The sequence below is a fragment of the Bison bison genome, unplaced genomic scaffold, assembly GCF_000754665.1.
Source record: "Bison bison bison isolate TAMUID 2011002044 unplaced genomic scaffold, Bison_UMD1.0 scf7180017864267, whole genome shotgun sequence".
NCBI lineage: Eukaryota > Metazoa > Chordata > Mammalia > Artiodactyla > Bovidae > Bison > Bison bison.
The window spans coordinates 462,462-481,709 of NW_011494839.1; the positions used below are offsets into that span (position 1 = coordinate 462,462).

The 19,248-nt window shown below is 37.9% G+C and overlaps 1 protein-coding gene and 1 pseudogene across 1 annotated transcript in view; both read right to left on the reverse strand.

Moving 5' to 3' along the window:
- Window positions 1-481, reverse strand: part of LOC104994821 (chromosome unknown open reading frame, human C8orf34) — a gene marked incomplete at its 3' end in the record, with an annotated part of 362,913 nt that extends 362,432 nt beyond the window's left edge. Inside the window, exons 1-2 of the mRNA XM_010848486.1 lie at window positions 458-481; window positions 105-402 (exon numbers count right to left, since the gene is read on the reverse strand). Coding sequence (XP_010846788.1) covers window positions 105-402; window positions 458-481 — 322 coding nt within the window. The remainder of the gene's footprint in view (window positions 1-104; window positions 403-457) is intronic.
- Window positions 482-499: 18 nt separating this feature from the next.
- The window catches only part of LOC104994822, a 20,214-nt pseudogene continuing 1,465 nt past the window's right edge, over window positions 500-19,248 (reverse strand).

Here is a 19,248-nt window from a genome sequence, read left to right on the forward strand (position 1 = left end):
TCCTTTCTCCTCCGGGCGGCGGCGGCGGGAATCAGGGGGCGGGCGGCAAGCTGGGAGGCGCGGCTCTGCTTAAAGCACGCGCCCGGGGGCACCCTCGGGCGGACCTGGGCTGCGGGGCTCGAACCCGCGGGGAGCGCGCGTGTGCTTGCGTGTCCGCGCCCGCCCGCGGCGGCGCTCTGGCCCAAGTGACGGGAACACCCGCCCGGGCTGCTCCCGGGTCTCGGCTCGCCCTGCCCGCCGCTCCCTAGCGACAGCGCCGCTCGGAAAGCCAATGGTGGAGATGCTTCTTTCAAAGTGCACGTAAATCTGGCGCTTGTTGGCTACTCTTTGGCAGCTGCAAAGGCATTCGGAGAGGGGTCGTCCCCACCGCTCCTTCCGAGCCTGTCCTCGCACCTCCACCAGCTCAGGGTCCAAGGTGGATAGAGTTGTGAGAAGGAGCGTGGGTGTGAGAGTGTACCACGAACATGAAGTAGCCGTCCATCAGGCCGTCTGGCTTAGCTTAGAGCAGGTCGATGAGCTGAGAATCCCGCTGAAAACTCCCAAAGTACAGACACCCAAAGGTTGGGAGCAAACCTTCAGGTTTTGACAGGAGGAAAGCGATGAAAGCAAGCTAGCCCCTCCTTCCAGTTTACCTTCCTAATCCTCTCTGGATTACCACCCACATATAATTATGGCTATATATCTATAGCTGCATCTCCAATACTATAGGATTGCACTCAACGATGTTTCCTCTAGATGCTTCCTGTGTGTGTGCCTATGTGCTCAGTCGCTCAGTGGTGTCTGACTCTTTGCGACCTTTTGGACTGTAGTCGGCCAGGTTCCTCTGTCCATGGGACTTTTCAAGCAAGAATACTGAGCTCCTTTGCTGAGCTCCTCAAATTTAGCCAATAACTTTATTATGCAGGGGTTTCTAAGGGAAGAGCTCCAGGCAGCATAGGTTCCTTCATAAGTTCTCTTTCTTGTGGAAAAAAGAAAACTCAACGAAGCCTCCAAAGCCGACTTCTCTGTCTCCTAACCATGATGTGCTGCCAAAATAATAAGATTTATTTCAGAAAACGTGGTTTAAAATGAAGGGAATAGTTATCCTAAGTAGATTGCAAGAGTATAGATTTCCTTGTCTTTTGCCAGCCACGATGTTCTGGGTTTCTGTTATTCATAATATCTTTATTGGTGTCAGTGGTTTTTCATCTGTACATTTTAAAATTTTTGTATTAATTAATTTTTTAAGATTGTTTCTATATGGACCATTTTTAAAGTCTTTATTGAACCTGTTACAATATTGCTTCTGTTTTATGTTTTTGCTTTTTGGATTCCAGGCATGTGTGGTCTTAGTTCCCCAACCAGGGATCAAACCCACACCCTCTGCATTGGAAGGAGCAGTCTTAACCCCTGGACCACCAGGAAAGTCCCTTATCTGTATTTTAAAGGAACTCCTTAAGTAGAAACATGCACTAGTAAGGAATGGAATATCTCAGAAAGTATTGTTAATTCTATTTCAAAATTCAGATAAGAAACCTGCCAGAATACCTAAGAGCATAACCATCATTGATAACCTGAAATAGACATGATTTGCATTGGAAAGATGCCCAAGTTAATACTTTTACAGCCAGACTCAGGTGATCTGCCCAGGAGAGCTAAACTGAATAGCAGTGAGGTGCCAGGGTTATCACATATTCTCCACTGACGATCAAAGGCCTACTTACTTACATATTTTTTAGCATGTTCAGGAGAAATTAAATATATAGAGTGAATATCAGCATTTTATTCGGGATTAGGTATAGTATACAGACATCTATGACTCAGCTAAAAAGTCAGGCATTTTCAACACCACATAGTACCGGAGAATCAGAATGGTACCTTTTTTAAAGAGACATGAGGAAAATGCTTCTTTAAATCAGACTATTAACCTACTTAATAAGTCTTCACCATGCTCAGAGTACTGCATCCAGGGCCTTGAATGGAAAAGACAGTTTTTCTGGCAAAATACTTAAGCAGTAAAGGGAAGATGATGAAGATATATATAGTATTTATGTGTATATGTATATTTAAACACTAGACATCCCCAAATTATATTTTTTTTAATTCATGAAATATTTCAGAAGTTTTTCAAGGCCTTAAATACCATCTCTTCCACAAGGCACTTGGTTCTTTCCACTTATCCCCAAACTTCATTACTAAAATAAATATTCATTGCACAACCTCTCCTTGGCAGACATTACATTAGAAGTGAGAATTCAAAGGTGATGGGCTTTGTCTTTTTCTCAGTTGTTCAGTCTTTTTGAGACAATTGGTATATACAAGGATAATGACATTATAATGTATTGTGCCAACATATGCATTATACATAAAAATGTATTTATATATAGAAAATGCATAAAACATAGATACATACAATATGCTGTATGAGTACTAAAGAATGAAAAAATTACCTGTGCCCACATCATCAAGGAATGCTCTGTAAAGAAGATTGCATTTGAGTAAAGTGTCAAAGGAACAATAAAATTTTAAAGTTTTCTAGATAGGATTGGTGAAGTGAGAATGAGGATGAAATTTCAAACTTTGGCATTAAAAAAAAAAAATTGCTGTGGTTGCGACTCCACACTCCCAATGCAGGGGACAGGGTACCAGTTCAATCCCTGGGGAACTAAGATCCCACATATGGTAGAGCCAAGAAAACAAAAACAAAAAAAAATTGCGTGAGCAAAGGCACACAGGCATAAAGCACGCTGGTAGGTAGAGAAACATAGGGTGGATATGGAGGAAGATTGGCATGTGTGGTTAAAAATGTAAGCAGAGTTCAGCTCACTAAACTTACTTCCTAAGAAATACAGGCTTACATTTCCTGGGTGATGAGACAAGACTGAAGAGTTTTGAAGACAGGACTATTATACTCGGGGAAAAGTTTTAAAAAGACTGCTTTGGTTACAACATGCATGATAGATTGAAGAAGAATGATATGGGAAGAGCAAAACTAATTTAGAATCTGTAAACAAAACTAATCCAAACCTAATTTAAGGTATGGAATCCATAAACAAATCATGAGGGCAAGCCTTTGGACCGGGGATAAAAGCATGGGGAAGATGGAAAACATTCAAGGAACATTGAAAGACTGATTTGTTGATTACCTTTATTTAGGATGAAATTAGAAGAGGGAGTCAAAGATGACCCTCTAATTTCTGCAGTAAAGCTAAAAGGATTATAATTTGCTTAAGTCACCCAATGAATAATTGATAGGGCCAGGTTTTGATTCGGTATTTTCAAACTCCAAAGCTAAAGCTACTTCCATTTTTTACCCTGTATCCTGAAAATTAGTCAAGAATTTCATTTCCAAAGACCAGCATCCCTTGGTAACAAGGGCTATATCTCCAGACCTGGCACATAGTAGGCAATCAATAAATAGCAGTTAAATGAATGAATTAAATTTTAGTAGATAAATTCAGTCCAGCTATGTTCTTTTAGGCTAAACTGTGCTTCTGACAAAGGGCATTTATATTCTGTCTTCTTCTATTTAATTAATTGCATGTGTATCTTTAGTATCTCTTTTAAATTACAAACTCTTTAAAATCATGAACTGTATCTTAATATTTCTCTGTGCTTTATAGCATGTAACATTGTATATTTTCATACAATATGTTTTTCATAAATATATCTTTAATTAAATTCTGTACATTTTGAGAATTTATTTCATTTAGTCACTTTAAGATTGGCTGAAAGTAACCACTGTCAAAAGTAACCACTGTCCTGCATTGAATTTCTTTTGCAAACATAACATAGTACCTTTATGATCTTTTCCCTTTTTTTGGCTTGAGTACAGCACGAAAAGGCCATTTTTGATGAGACTGTCTTGACCTCATTGTGCTACAAAAGTGCTTATCAGCATAATTTACAAATATACAGAATCCAGTGTATAGAATGTTCTAAAAGCCCTCGTCTAACTCCACTCTGCATAGCTCCCGAAACAAATGATTTCTGATTAGAGACAAGAGAACAATGGTGAAGGCTAGTAAGCCTAATTAGGAAGTATAAACAATGTAATCCCCTGAAATTAATTAAATATTGAAATAAGAAGACAGAGAAGTTCTATACCAATACCAGTACATTGAATTTAGGCTGCTAGCCTGAAGCATACTTGCCCCCTTTCTGTATCTTGCTCACCTTGCCACTTTAAAACAAACTCAGACAACTGTTTTTCCAAAGAACTCAGTGTATCATGCAGGATTTTAATTTTTGAGTAATTAAGTGGAGAGGCAGCATCAGAGACTGAAATGAAAGAGATTCTGGAAGAGATAAAGCAGAGACCTGGAGACATGAATATAGTCCTGAATGAGGAACTTTCCAAATGTCCTTTGATTTCAAAGTCAGAATTGTTAGAAAATGACTGATAATTACGGCTTAAACCACATGAAACTATTACATAATGGGATATTCCATAGATGGAAACTTTCAAAAAACACATTTCGGGAAACAATTCCAAAGATGCCTGGGTATATTTTGATGCTAATGCATCAAAATACTATCAATTCACATAGTCCCGTATACTTTCAGTTATAAAGACTGATTTCAACATACTGTTAGGTTTTTAATTAGCCTAAGGACCCATATCTGTGTTAGTATGTGTGAAGGATCATTTAGGTCTCCCTTGAATTTGATCCTGTCTTTAATATCACCTCAGAAAAATGTAGAGAGTGTTTTCTTGTTTGCTCTTAGTTGGTGGTTCAAAGGCAGCTGAAAGCAGGGGGTGAGGGGCAGCATTATTTGAGAATCTATCAGCAACATCACTGAGAACGCTGACCTTGGAGTTCTAGCTCAGAATAGAATCTAGGTTTTGCCATTTATTACCTGTGTGATGTCGAGCAAGTTACTTAACCTCTCTATTCACAGCATCCTCATGTATAAACCAAAGATAAACAGTACCAAGTTCATCAGTTTATTATTAGTATTTCATGAACTAATATAGGAAGCATTAATATGAAGCCAGGTACACAGCAAAGATTCAATAAAAGATAGTGCTAATATTGTTATTGTCATCATGTCATCATCATTATCACCACTAGCATTATCAAATCCCTAAGACATGGACTTGCAAAATTCACATAAGCTGTATTAAACCAGTTATCTGAAGAATTCCTAAGTAGAAAGAATGTCTTGCAAATCAAAGCCGTAAGGCAGGATATGAAAGTCTCTTAACTAAAGAAAAGAAGAAAAGTACTTCTAAATTCAAAAAGAGAGCTGTAAAAAAATAATAAAGAGAGTTATAAGGTGAAATGGCAACCCAATTCATGCCTGGGAAATCCCATGGACAGAGAAGCCTGGCGAGCTACCATCCAAAGAGTCAGACACAACTTAGCAACTAAACGACAACAAAGGTGAGTATAGAGTGTAGTATAAAGTTATCTACTCAATCGGATTCCTCTACATAAGAAATCACTTATAAGGAATGAAAGGTTTCCACATGAAGCCTGGTAAAAGGAGAACCAAGAGAAACATTTTGGTAATTATCCACACCTATCGAGCAGGACAAAAAGCCACAGGACCAGCACAAATGAAACACTGAGAGAGGGTCATTAAGAGAGGGTGGTCACAGAGAGCTAGTTTTCTTCATTTCTGCCTGAAGTGTTTCTCAGAATGAATTCAAATGATGAGCACACATACAGAATGGCTTATGCACCAGGTAATGTTATAAGCACTTTCTACACTGCACTAGTCATCTCATCCTCAAAACAACATCCTCACGGAGTTACCACTATTATCCCCTTTTATTCAGATGAGGCAACTGCGACATACAGAGGATAAGCAACTTGCCCAGGGTCCCAGCTAGTCAGTAGCAAAGTCCATATTTGACCTGCGGTAGTATCTTAAACATCACTATATTGTCTCCCAAAGCTCTGACCACTTGTGTCATTTCCTTTGTATTGAATTTGTTTGGACCAGGAGGTATCTTGATGGCTGCTTTGACCTCACTGCTACGTTTATGTGAGGAAGGAGGTAACCAGGGTGGCAGATCCCCATGTAATTTCTGGTCCCATACTAAATGAAAACTTTGGCAAACTGGCTTATATGTGTCTCTTGAGAGTTCGCATAATGCTAATCAGGCACACTGACACTGACGGAACTGATAATATTGACTCACTGGACCTCCTAAATTGAGAACCCAATCGATACTGGCAGCTTGTGAAATCCTGCCATCCAGGCTTCTCAGGGAACATCTCTATCCATAACTTCCATATTTAAATATTCTTAGGTAATATTTCTATCTCTTTAATTTCCCCATTTAGCTTTTAATATGTGGCATGTTTACAAGCAATCACCATCTAAAATGCTTTGTTTCAATAACTTTTTATATATTTGCATTACATCATAAATCATGGAAAGGAAATCTACAGATATCAAACTGCAGATATCTTTGATATATTCAATAAACTTTAACCCTGACATGCTTTCCGCTTATAATTTCCAAAATGATAATTTCCAAAATGATTTCCAAATGTTTTTTCATTATAGTAAGTGAGAGCCTTTGTTAAGAAACATAGCTTAAACAATGAAAACTGCTACAGAATACTGTAACATGATACTGAATTTATTGAAAAGGAGGAGGAATAAGAGCAGACTGAGCAAGTAAAAGATGACTTAGAAAGGAAAACAGTTCTGCTTGGTGTACACCCTGGGGAGCCAGGCACTCTGCCTAGGACTGGATGTGCTATTGCTCCAATCTAGCTATCAAGGAATAAGTAACACGGGACCTATTTCTCAAGCACACATCCCTGTAAATGCCAACTAATGCTCAGCCATAATGCGGTACATCACAACTACTCCAGCACTAAAGGCTAAAGGTACATTTTAGCAGGATTAGTGGACCCACCATTGCCTAGGGGGAATTTAAATTTAAAAGAAAAGAGTATGGCAGCTCTCTGCAAAAACACTCTGCAAGCCATGGTAGCCAAAGCATCAGCAACTTTTCTCCTTCCCAAGCAAATATTGGTCCATTTCCTATGGAAAATACCCACCCCACCTCCAGCCCTCTGGTGGTTTTAGTCCTGAGAGTCAGAGATGTCTCTTTTGTGAGGTCTAAGTTTTTTGCTAAGTACCATATATGTGAGAGACTCACACTGAGTTATCGTATATCTACCATGAAATATTTCTGATGAGGTCATGAAGAATAGCAGCTAAACTTACTTTGGGAGGATTAGAAAGCCAAAAGTTAAATGAACAAATGAATGAATTCATGGATGGGTGGACAGATGGAAGAACGGAGGAAGGAAAGAATGAATTAATTAAATGCTGATAATTTATTAGGTAATCATGTGTATGCGTCTGTGTTAGTCGCTCCTTAATGCCCAACTCTCTGCAGCCCCATGGACTGTAGCCTGCCAGGCTCCTCTGTCCATGGGATTCTCTAGGCAAGAATACTGGAGTGGGTAGCCATTTCCTTCTCCAGGGAATATTCTCTATCCAGGTATGGAACCCAGGTCTCCTGAATTGCAGGCAGATTCTTTACCATCTAAGTCACAAAGGAAGCCCAGGTAACCGTGTTGCATATCTAATAATCAGGTCCTCAGTCATTTATGTCTGAATCCTCCTTTTCATGAATAATAAAGTTCATTGATTTTGTTCAATACACAATTCTTCTAAATATTTATGAAGTATTTAAACATAGCATTCCAATAAGATGACAGGATTGAGTTGCTTTTGTGTGTTTTACTTGAGTCTCTGCTCTTCAATTTGCCATTTCTTAACTTTTCTTCTTTTCATTTTTAAAGGAGAATTTCTCATCTTGAAGCATGAGCCTGAAACAGAAGTACAGAATTGTTGATCAGTAAAAACCAATTGACTAGAATTGATGACAAATGTTTTCTGCAACATCTGTCTTCCAACATGTATTTTAAGATCCTTTTGTCTGTAAAAGTTTGCCCCTGACAGTCATATACCTAGGCATATTTTAGTATCAAATTTCTGACACCGAACCCAAGATTTCATTTATTTTAGGATGGCCATTCTTACTCTCAGCATATACTGACTCATATGATCTGTTTTGCCAAATATATTATCCAAAAAACTCATTTATTTATTCCTTTTCACTTCATTATCTCTAATAAAGTGGCATTATGTAAAAACTTGCCTTAAGCAATGACACTAAGCTATTTTGGAATTTAAGCTAGGAACAAATAAATATGGTTAACCTTTTACATTTCCTAATATTTAATTTTAAAAGAGTCTCCCTCCAGTGAAAAATTAAAATTAGGCACTCACAGACTAGCACCTTAGGAAATAAAAAAATGCAAGACTGAATTTTTCAAGTATGTATCTTGTCTGCTTCTCTGTGTTTGTTCAGTATTTTAGCTGCTTGCCACAGTTTAAGTGTCCACTGACATTTCTATCTCCCTCAGAGTGTAACTTTCTCAAAGGTAGTTAACCTGGCTTTTGTGTCAAATTCGAGATTGAATTATTGGTCAGCTGTACACACAGCTACAATTTTGTGGCCACGATTACTCTTTTCCTTTTGCCCTGCCATGCGAGTCATGCTGGATCTTAGTTCCTGACCAGGAATCCAGCCCGTGCCCCTGGAAGTGGAAGAGCGGCATCCTAACCGCTGGACTGCCAGAAAAGCCCTCACCCACTATTATCACTACATTTTACAGAGGATAGAACCATAGCCCAGAGCAGTTTAATAACATACCCAACTAGTTGGTGGGAAAAACAAAATCAGAATTCAAGCCTGTCTTATGAAAGCATGTGTTTTTTCATTTCATTACACTAGAACAATTTCTGTTTTAATTGCTTTGATTACCCATCAACATTTCAATTGCTTCTCTCTCTCTTTTTTTTTTTTGGTAATGTTCTGACTTTCATAGCTACTTCTATTTGGAACAATATTCAATTATGCCATTGAATACACTTGTATTGGAACTGATCAATCTCATATTTTTCAAGAGTAGGAAGAGGTATGTGCTTGTAATACCTCTTGCAATATTTTAATATAATTTTTTGGTAATTTCTCACTAATTGTAGAATAAAAGAGGTAATATTGGAGAATGTTTAGAAGTATGGGCTCTAAAGTTAGACTTTGTATTGTTTACATTTTATAATTTTCTGTATATTATGATGTTTGACATCTTTTCATTATTTTTTATTGGAAGTATAGGTGATTTACAATATTATATTTGTTTTAGGTGTACAACATAGTGATTCAGTATTTTTGCAGATTATATGGGATTATAAATTATTACAGGATAAGAGTAAAATTCTCTGTGCTATATAGTACATTATTTATTTATATATAGTAGTTTATATCTATTAATCCCATAGCCCTAATTTGTTCTCTCCACTTCCCTCTCCCCTTTGGTAACTACAAGTTTGTTCTCTAGACATGTGACTTTGTTTCTGTTTTGCATATACATTCATTTGTATTATTTTTTACCTTCCACATATAACTGACATCAAACTGGTTTTGTCTTTGATGTTTAATATCTTGAGAACTTTTCTGACTGGGGAGAGACGGTACCTCCTCAGGCTAGCCAGTACTTAGAAGTACATTGTTAAAACAAGTAAAAGAAAATAGAAAATCTAAATACACTGAACAATACCCTGTATTCATAGATTGTTAAGATGGCAATATCCACCATCTGATCTACAGATTCAACACAATTCCCATCAGAACGCCAACTGACTTATTTACAAAAACTGGCAAGCTCATCCTAAAATCATATGGAAATGTGAGAGATCCAGAATAACCAAAATGGTCTTGAAAAAGAGTGAAGTTGGAAGACTCACACTTCCTTATTTCAAAACTTACTAAAAAGCTATAACCACAACAATTTGGTACTGACATAAGAACAGACATACGTATGAATGAACCGAATCTAGAGTCCAGAAATAAAGCCTCACATTTATGTTGACTTGATTTGAGACAGAAGTGTCAAAGTAATTCAAAATCTTCATCAAATTGTGTTGATCAATATTTTCATCAATATTTCTATCAAATGGTGTTGAGGTAACTGAATATCCACATTCAAAGGAATGAAGTTGGACTTCTACCACACTCCATTCAAAAACTAACTCAAAATGGATCTCGAAGTTAAGATCTAACACTATAAAATTTTATGAAAAAACAAAGGTATATGTCTTGAGGATACTGGATTAATGCTTCCTTAGATATGTTGTCAAAAGCACCCACACACACAAATAAATTGTATGTCATCAAAAACAAACACTTTTTTGATGCAAAGTTTACCATCAAGAAAGTTAAGACAACCCGAAAAATGGGAGAAAATATTTTAAAATCATACATCTGATGATACATACCTAGAATGTATGATTAACTCTTACAATTCAGTAATAAAAATACCAAATATTCCAATTAAAAATGGACAAAGGAGCTGCACAGATATTTCTCCCAAGAATATATACAGATGGCCAATAAGTACATGAAGACATGCCTAATGCCGTTATTCATTAGGAAAATACAGATCAAAACCACAATGAGATACCACTTGATAAGGACGGCCATGTTATTCATTAGGAAAATACAGATCAAAACCACAATGAGATACCACATGATAAGGACAGTTACAAAGATAAATAATAAGAAGTGTTGGCGAAGCTGTGTAAAACTTGGAACCCTCACACATGACTGCTGTGTATGTAAAATGGTGCAGCCAATTTGAAAATAGTCTGGCAGGCCCTTAAAGGGTTAAATATCAAGTTATATTACCCAGAAATTCCACTCCTAGGTATAAACTTAGTTATGAAAACACATGACACCAAAGGAACTTATACATGAATGTTGTAGCAGCAATATTCATGAAAGCAAAAAAAGTGAAAATAATCCAAATACTCAATGTTCATTACCAGATGAAAGATTAAATGAAATGTGATATGTGCATACAATGGGCTTCCCTGGTGGCTCAGTGGTAAAGAATCCGCCTGCCACTGCAGGAGACACAGGAGATTTGGGCTCAATCCCTGGGTCAGGAAGATCCTCTGAAGGAGAAAATGGCAACCCACTCCAGTATTCCTTGCCTGGGAGATCCCATGGACTGAGGAGCCTGGCAGGCTACAGACCATGGGGTTACAAGAGTCAGACACAATTGAGTAGCTGAGCACACACAGGCTCATATAATATCTTATATGTCCATATATTATCTTATGATTTGGTAATACAAAGGAATGCAATACTAATCCATGCTACAGCATGGATGAACCTTGTGAAAGAAATCAGTCACAAAGCACCACATACTGTGTGCTTCCACTGATATGAAATATTCAGATTAGGCAACTCTACAGGGACAGAAAGTAGATTAGTGGTCTCCTAGGGCTGGTGGGAAAGCAGGTGGCAGGTAATGGGGGAAAGAGCTTGGAGAAAGGAAGGCGCAGGCAGAAACAGGGTGGATGAATGATGAGTGACTGCTGATGGGATTTCTCTTAGGGGTGATAAAAGTGTTCTAAAATTCATTGAGCTGATGGTTGCCCACTCTGTTGAATGTTCTAAAAAACATTGAGTCATACACTTTAAATTGGTAAATTGTTTTATGTGAATGTTGAATGTCTTTCGATAAAGATGTTTTTAAAGAATTAACAGTAATTGTTATATTATGTCCTGGGGTCTTCTTGGATTCTTGTTTTTGTTAGTTTAATTGCGTGTGATGGAAAAAAAGGTGATTATAAAGCACACACTCACAGTTATAAACAGATCCTTAAAACCACGCTTTATTTGGTGAGCAGCATGATGGGCTAAAACTGCAGGTTTAAAAACCAAAGGGAATTAAATGACTTTGTATTAAGTTTGAGAGTACAAGCGTCTGTGTGGATTCAGGAAAGAGGAGACACTTGGCCAGGCCAGAGTGAGACAAAGACGCAGCGTGGGGAGAAAGAAGAATTACAGCTATATTGAGCTGCTTTGCTTTTTGATGCAATAGATGAGAATATGCATATATTCATTTAAGTAGAAAACATCCAGCAAAACCATGTCTTTCTCACTGGGCTCTGGGACCTGCTTTGAGAGTCTGTCTGGAGGGTAGCTGCCACCTCATCTGAAGTGCTGATGGAGCTTTCCTATTGGAGAAGGATAAGTAGAAGTCCTTTTTGGTTTCTTTCCTTCTGGAGGTTAAGAATTACAATTTTTAGGGAGTTTCTTGGTGGTTTAGTGGCTAAGACTCCATGCTCCCAGTTCAGGCGGCCTGGGTTCTATCTCTGGTCAGGGAACTAGATCCCACAAGCCACGGCTAAGAGTTTGCATGCCATAACTAAAGATCTCACATGCTGCAACAAAGACCAACACAGCCAAATAAATAACATATTAAAAAAAAGAATTACTATTTTTAAAATTCTGATTTTCTACCTTTCAGCATTTAGTCTTAATGCTGCAAATACTCTGCAACTTGCCTCTTTTTCACCAAAGTGAAGCTATTGAGAATTATCCCTGATGATATGTGTTTACAGGACATTGATTTTCACTGCTCTGTGTATTCCATGGTATGAATATAACATAATTCATTTATCCACTCTCCCATTCTAAGTTTTTACCGATACAAACAATGTTACAATAAAATTCTTGTCCATGTCTGATTTTTTCCATAGCCTAGAATTTCTCCAGGGCATAAACCTAGGAAAGAAATTGCTTGGTCATAAGGATACACATATTTGAATTCATGGGACATGGTTACATTACTCTCCAAAGCGGCTGTATAAATTTATAGTCCTTCCCATAACTTTTGAGAGTCCCTTTCCCTGAATTCTCACTCATACCGCAGGGGTAATCCTATAAAAGGTGTGGGTCTCCGTTCCAACTCTCCCTACACTGGTATTAAATTCAAGCCCCTGTATTAAGAGTGATAAATACCTCCAGGCAGTCAGTGTCAGCTCGCCAGTTCACTGTCCTGATTTTCAGTTCCTTCTTCATTTCTGGCCCAAGGCAATTTCCCTTTCTTAGCAGTTCAGCCATGCATTTATAAGGATGTTAGTTATAATTTATTGAGCAATCCTTGGTGTTTGTAGCTGGAGGGTTTTCAAGTTATCTGTACTGCCAGACCTTTAAATGCCTGACAGCATTTTCAGCACCTGAGCAATCTTTAAACACACCCCAGATGTTGGATACCATAAAGGAAGTAAGTGCAATCAAATTAGCCGCTACAATGAGCTATTAAACTCTCTCTACATGTATTCATTAGTCACCATGCTACCACATATGGGAATCTGCAGCTTATCTGAGGTTGAATCTCAACTAGTTTCTTACTAGCTGTGTGACCTTGGGCAATGTACTTCACCTTTCTGAACTGCAATTTCTTCATCTATAGGACAAGGATGTAATCATAGAATCTGACTTGTATGACTGGTATAAAAAAGTCAATCAGTTACTATTTATAAAAATACTTAGAACTGTATCTGATGTACAGTATGTGCTATGTAATTGTGTGATAAATGAAGGAATAAATATTAGACATTTATTTTTGTACTACCTCTGAATATTTAAAAAAAATGATCTCCCCTAAAATTGCCAGCATGGACAATCTAATGTTGGCAGCATGATAGCACTACTTCTCAACTTTAATGATACTAATGATAAATGGATTTTACCTAGAAGCCTCTCTGTGCTCCAGAACACAAGAAAAATAATTGTTGCCCATTGTGGGCCAGCCAAGTGGTTGTACAGGTTGGGACCAAGGATGTTAAATAGGCCCCTCAGCTTTTTTTAGGATTAAAGAGGCATTCTGAGCAAAAAAACAAAAAAAACAAAAAACTTCCAAAAGTTTTTTCTTTGTCTAGAGTAGTCACTTTTAGTGTATGAAGATGTTCAGGGTATGAGAAACGATGTCTCAGGATTTGACTCTGCACAGAAATGGAAAATTAGGACCAAGTCTGTATGACACACCTTTCATTCTGCTCTTATGTCATGTGTGGTCTTTACCCTCTGACCACCCTTTTCAGGCCATACACAAGTCACAGCATGTTTATTACACTTGGTAGTCACACCATACTCTGCTGTGCTCAGTCGTGCCCAACTCTTTGTGATCCCATGAACTGTAGCCAACTAAGTTCCTCTGTCCATGAGAGTTCTCAGGCAAGAATACTGAGTGGGTTGCCATTTCCTTCTCCAGAGGCTCTTCCTAACCCAGGGACTGAACCTGCATCTCCTGCATTGGCAGGAAGATTCTTTACCACTGAGGCACCAGTGAAGCCTACTGTCATAATTTGCATTAGATCCTCAGACTTTATCTTTCACCAACTTCTATTTGCCCCATACCCCTGACTCTGGCAACCACCTTTATATTTCTGTTTCTATGAGTTTGACTTTTTTTTTTACATTCCATATATAGGTGACATCAAGCAGTATTTATCTTTAAGCAGTATTTATCTTTAAGCAGTATTTATCTTTCTGTGTCTGACTTACTTCACTTAGCATAATGCCCTTAAGGTCCATTCATGTTGTTGCAAACAGCAGCATTTCCTTCTTATTCATAATATATTAGGGAGTACATATAAATTCAAAAAAATGTTTGCTAACAACTAGCCTACAAAGATCTCCATTTGCTTTTTCTGATTTCTTACCTCCATGAGATATATCTATAGTGATCTTTGTAACTTTCCAGAACTACACTGACATTGCTTTGGTGGGCTTCCCCATTTGCTCAGCGGTGAAAGAATGCCTGCAGTGCAGGAGACATTCAGGAGACCCAGGTTTGATCCCTGAGTTAGAAAGATCCCTTGGAGAAGGAAATGGCAACCCACTGTAGTATCCTTGCCTAGGAAATCCCATGGACAGAGGAGCCTGGCGGGCTACAGTCCAGAGGGTCGCAGAAGATTCAGACATGACTGACCGACTAAAGAACAACAGCAACCAAGTAGTCAAAGACCTAATTAAACCTAAAATACATCTTTAAGTGCCTTCAAGAAACATAACTGTAAAAGATAGAATGTAGATCAGATAATAGCTAGAAAAAAAGGATGTAAGTTTAACGAAGACTTCATTTTTCAAGTAGAAGAATTAATTTTTAATTCTTAAGAAAAGAATGTTTAAGATAAATAATTGCAAACATATATTTACACTAAATTAAACCATGCAAATTTAAATATATAAATAATTTTAAGGTAAATCAAATTTTAGAAATGAGGATGAGGTTGCTAAGCAGTTAACAGCAAACAAAAAACAAACAAAAAAAGTCATGGAGACAATAAATAAATATGAAGAACTACTGGAATCTCATTTTGACTCTACTGAAGGGTACACAAAGGAGAACAGCAGTAAATTACCTAGAAAATATGTTTTATGGGTAGAGCACAGAAAACATTAAATGTCAAGGTAAGAAATTCAGGCTTTATTTTGTAGGTGATAAGGCAGAAGTGATGTTTTTGAGCTTGGGGTGACCTGCTCAAAGCTGTGTTTGATGGAAATCAATCAAATAATGGCTTATGTCCATAACATATTTTGTTAACTCTATATAGAACACAATAAAGGAAGTTTTACAATCATTTCTTCTAGGTAAATTCAATATTCCCCCAAAATTTCTCTTATTTTTGTATTATTCATATTTCCAGTACTCTTGGTAAATTTCTTGGGTGTGGAGAGCTCTAGAAAACATCACTGAGTTTTCTTACACACCAAAAAATAAATACATAAATTCATTGGAAAATGTTCATTGCCTCACTAAAGTTTATACTCACAAATTTCTGGTTAATAAGTTTAACACTTCCATAGCCAGTTCCCAGGGAGAGAAATATTAAGATTCTTATATTTTATAATAAGAATTTGAGCTACAGGGATGAATTTTCTCAGCAAAGAGTCATTGGAATGATAGCATCCTATAACATCACTACAAATTAAATTTTATTTTCTCATCTGTTTATCAGAAAGTCAAATAACTTTACATGACTTACAATAAATTGTTTAAAAACTGTCTTCTGATCTCTTTTTCACCTCTGACTTGTGTTTCCAAGAGAAAAGATGTTCAAGTCACTTTCTTCTGATATTTACTATTGTATTCCTAAATTATAATGCACATTATTGCTTTTTGATTTGAGGACTTCATTTTCTTCTGTACCCATTCCTCCATTCACCTAGTCATTTTTGGTTAATAATAATTCAATTTGATATAATACGGTCATGTAATAATCACAGCTGAACCATGTAGTCATTGATGAAGGAAAAATTTCCTTGTATAACTTTTTGCTTCCCTGGCTTCAATCAATGCCTTATATATATATTTACATCTGATGTACCTTCCACTCATTTGTGTAGTGTAGGCAAGCTGAATTAAGGTTCTGAATGGAGCCCATCCTATTTCAAAATGACATATTTTTACAATGTATTAACAGAGCCAGTTATCAATGGAAGATTGCAAATATCCCATTGAACAGCATCTTTGGGCAAGCCCCAGGGTAGTTTGCATTCTTCTTTTTATTTTTGTTTTTTTAGTCTGCATTATTTAATTTGGCTCTTGATCCCCAAAATGAGATTATGGAGGCTTGGGTTCCATCCCTGGATTGGGAAGATCCCCTGGAGAAGGAAAAGGCTACCCACTCCAGTATTCCGGCCTGGAGAATTCCATGGACTAGTCCATGGGGTCGCGAAGAGTCAGACACAACTGAGAGACTTTCACTCACTCCCTCACACGCTGCTCTCATCACAGCCATTGAACTACTGTTTATTATTATGAACAGTATAATAACAGTGAGATCATTCAGTAGCCCTCTCTCTTGTTTCTGCCCCTCTTCCGCACTTTGGATCAACTATTGTATCAGGAGGATATGGAGAACACAGCCTGAGCATCCACTGGCAAGAGAAGAGCTGAGAGCTGTAGATTCAAAATGTGTGATATTTCTTTGGTGGAGACTCCTCTCAATGCAAAACCCATGGAGATTTCATTATCATGAATATTCAAAAGAACTTTCATAGCAAAATCGATTATGTCAGCCTTCCACTTAAAATAATCTTTTTTTCTTTTTTAAAAAAATTTTATTTTTAAACACCAAAAACATTTTGTATTGGGGTATAGCCAATTAACAATGTTGTGATAGTTTCACGTGAACAGTAAAGGGAACCAGCCATAAATATAGATGTATCCATTCTCCCCTAGTCAATCCTAAAGGAAATCAACCCTGAATATTCACTGGAAGGACTGATGCTGAAGCTGAAGCTCCAATTATTTTTGCCACCTGATGCGAAGAGCCTACTCACTGGAAAAGACCCTGATGCTGGTAAAGATTGAGGGCGGGAGGAGAACGGGATGACAGAGGACTAGATGCTTGAATGGTGTCACTGGCTCAATGGACATGAGTTTCAGCAAATTCTGGGAAATGGTGAAGTAGAGGGAAGCCTGACATGCTGCAGTCCATGGGGTCACAAAGAGTTGGACACAACTGAGTGACGAAACAACAACAACATTCTCCCCCCAAACCTCCCTCCCATCTAGGCTGGCACATATCACTGAGCAGAGTTCCATGTGCTATACAATAGGATTTTGTTGGTTATCCACTTTAAATATAGCACTTTAAATTATCCACTTTAAATAAATTCCCATGACCTTCCCAAACCTAAAATAATCTTGAACAAAATCTTTTGTTCAAGATTGAGGTAAAGCTATGTTTACTGAGCATTGAGGTAAAGCTATGTTTCCCTCCTCCCATGTTGGATGGGAATCCAAACTTCAGCTGCTGAGAATCAATTTCTTCTTTTGAACTTCCATCAATCTCATATTTGCAAGGTGCCAAATCATCACCTTCTATTGTTGGCATCTTCTCTTTGATGGCTGGGTTTTCATACTAGTCTACGATATGAATCTAAGGCATTGTTAGTAAATTGTTTTTTAACATCTTTCTCAACTATAACTATCTTGTCTCCTCGTCAATTATTGATCTTCCTTTTACTTGAATTCTGATTTATCTTTTTGCACTTTTTTTCCCCTTGAAATAGGTGGCAACTTTCCCTACTTTCAAAAGGTCTGAGTGCAGGCATTTCCCAGTCAATATTTCAAAATGCTTTAGAATTTCCTTTTTTTAAAAAACCTTTGAACTGGGTCTTTAAACTCCTGAACAACCACAAGTAAGTTATCAACTGATCTCAGACAATGAACCTGAGCAAGACTTTCCACTGAAATTTCAAAATGCATCTTGTCTGGTCTTTGCTGATTTTGCATGATGACCTGAATTTCTCTCTCACTTTATCTGCCCCCGTTTGTTCAAAACCAGTCAGTACACTTCAGTTCAGTTCAGTTCAGACCCTCAGTCATGTCAGACTCTTTGCAACCCTATGAACTGCAGCACACCAGGCCTCCCTGTCCATCACCAACTCCCAGAGTTTACCCAAACTCATGTTCGTTGACTCAGTGATGCCATCCAGCCATCTCATCCTCTGTCATCCTCTTCATCTCCTGCCCCCAATCCCTCCCAGCATCAGGGTCTTTTCAAATGACTCAGCTCTTCACATGAGGTGGCCAAAGTATTGGAATTTCAGCTTCAACATCAGTCCTTTCAATGAACACCCAGGACTGATCTCCTTTAGGATGGACTGGTTGGATTCCTTGCAGTCCAAGGGACTCTTCAAGAGTCTTCTCCAACACCACAGTTCAAAAGCATCAATTCTTCTGCACTCAGCTTTCTTTATAGTCCAACTCTCACATCCATACATGACTACTGGAAAAACCATAGCCTTGACTAGACGGACCTTTGTTGGCAAAGTAATGTCTCTGCTTTTGAATATGGTATCTAGCTTGGTCATAACTTTCCTTCCAAGGAGTAAGCCTCTTTTAATTCCATGGCTGAAATCACCATCTGCAGTGATTTTGGAGCCCCAAAATTAAAGTCAGCCACTGTTTTCACTGTTTCCCCATCTTTTTGCCATGAAGTGATGGAACCAGATGCCATGATCTTCGTTTTCTGAATGTTGAGCTTAAAGCCAACTTTTTCACTTTCGTCTTTCACTTTCATCAAGAGGCTCTTTAGTTCTTCTTCAATTTCTGCCATAATGGTGGTGTCATCTGCATGTCTGAAGTTATTGATATTTCTCCCAGCAATCTTGACTCCAACTTGTGCTTCTTCCAGCCCAGCGTTTCTAATGATGTACTCTGCATATAAGTTAAATAAGCAGGGTAACAATATACAGCCTTGACATACTCTTTTTCCTATTTGGAACCAGTCTGTTGTTCCATGTCCAGTTCTAACTCTTGCTTCCTGACCTGCATACAGATTTCTCAAGACGCAGGTCAGGTGGTCTGGTATTCCCATCTCTTTTAGAATTTTCCACAGTTTATTGTGATCCAC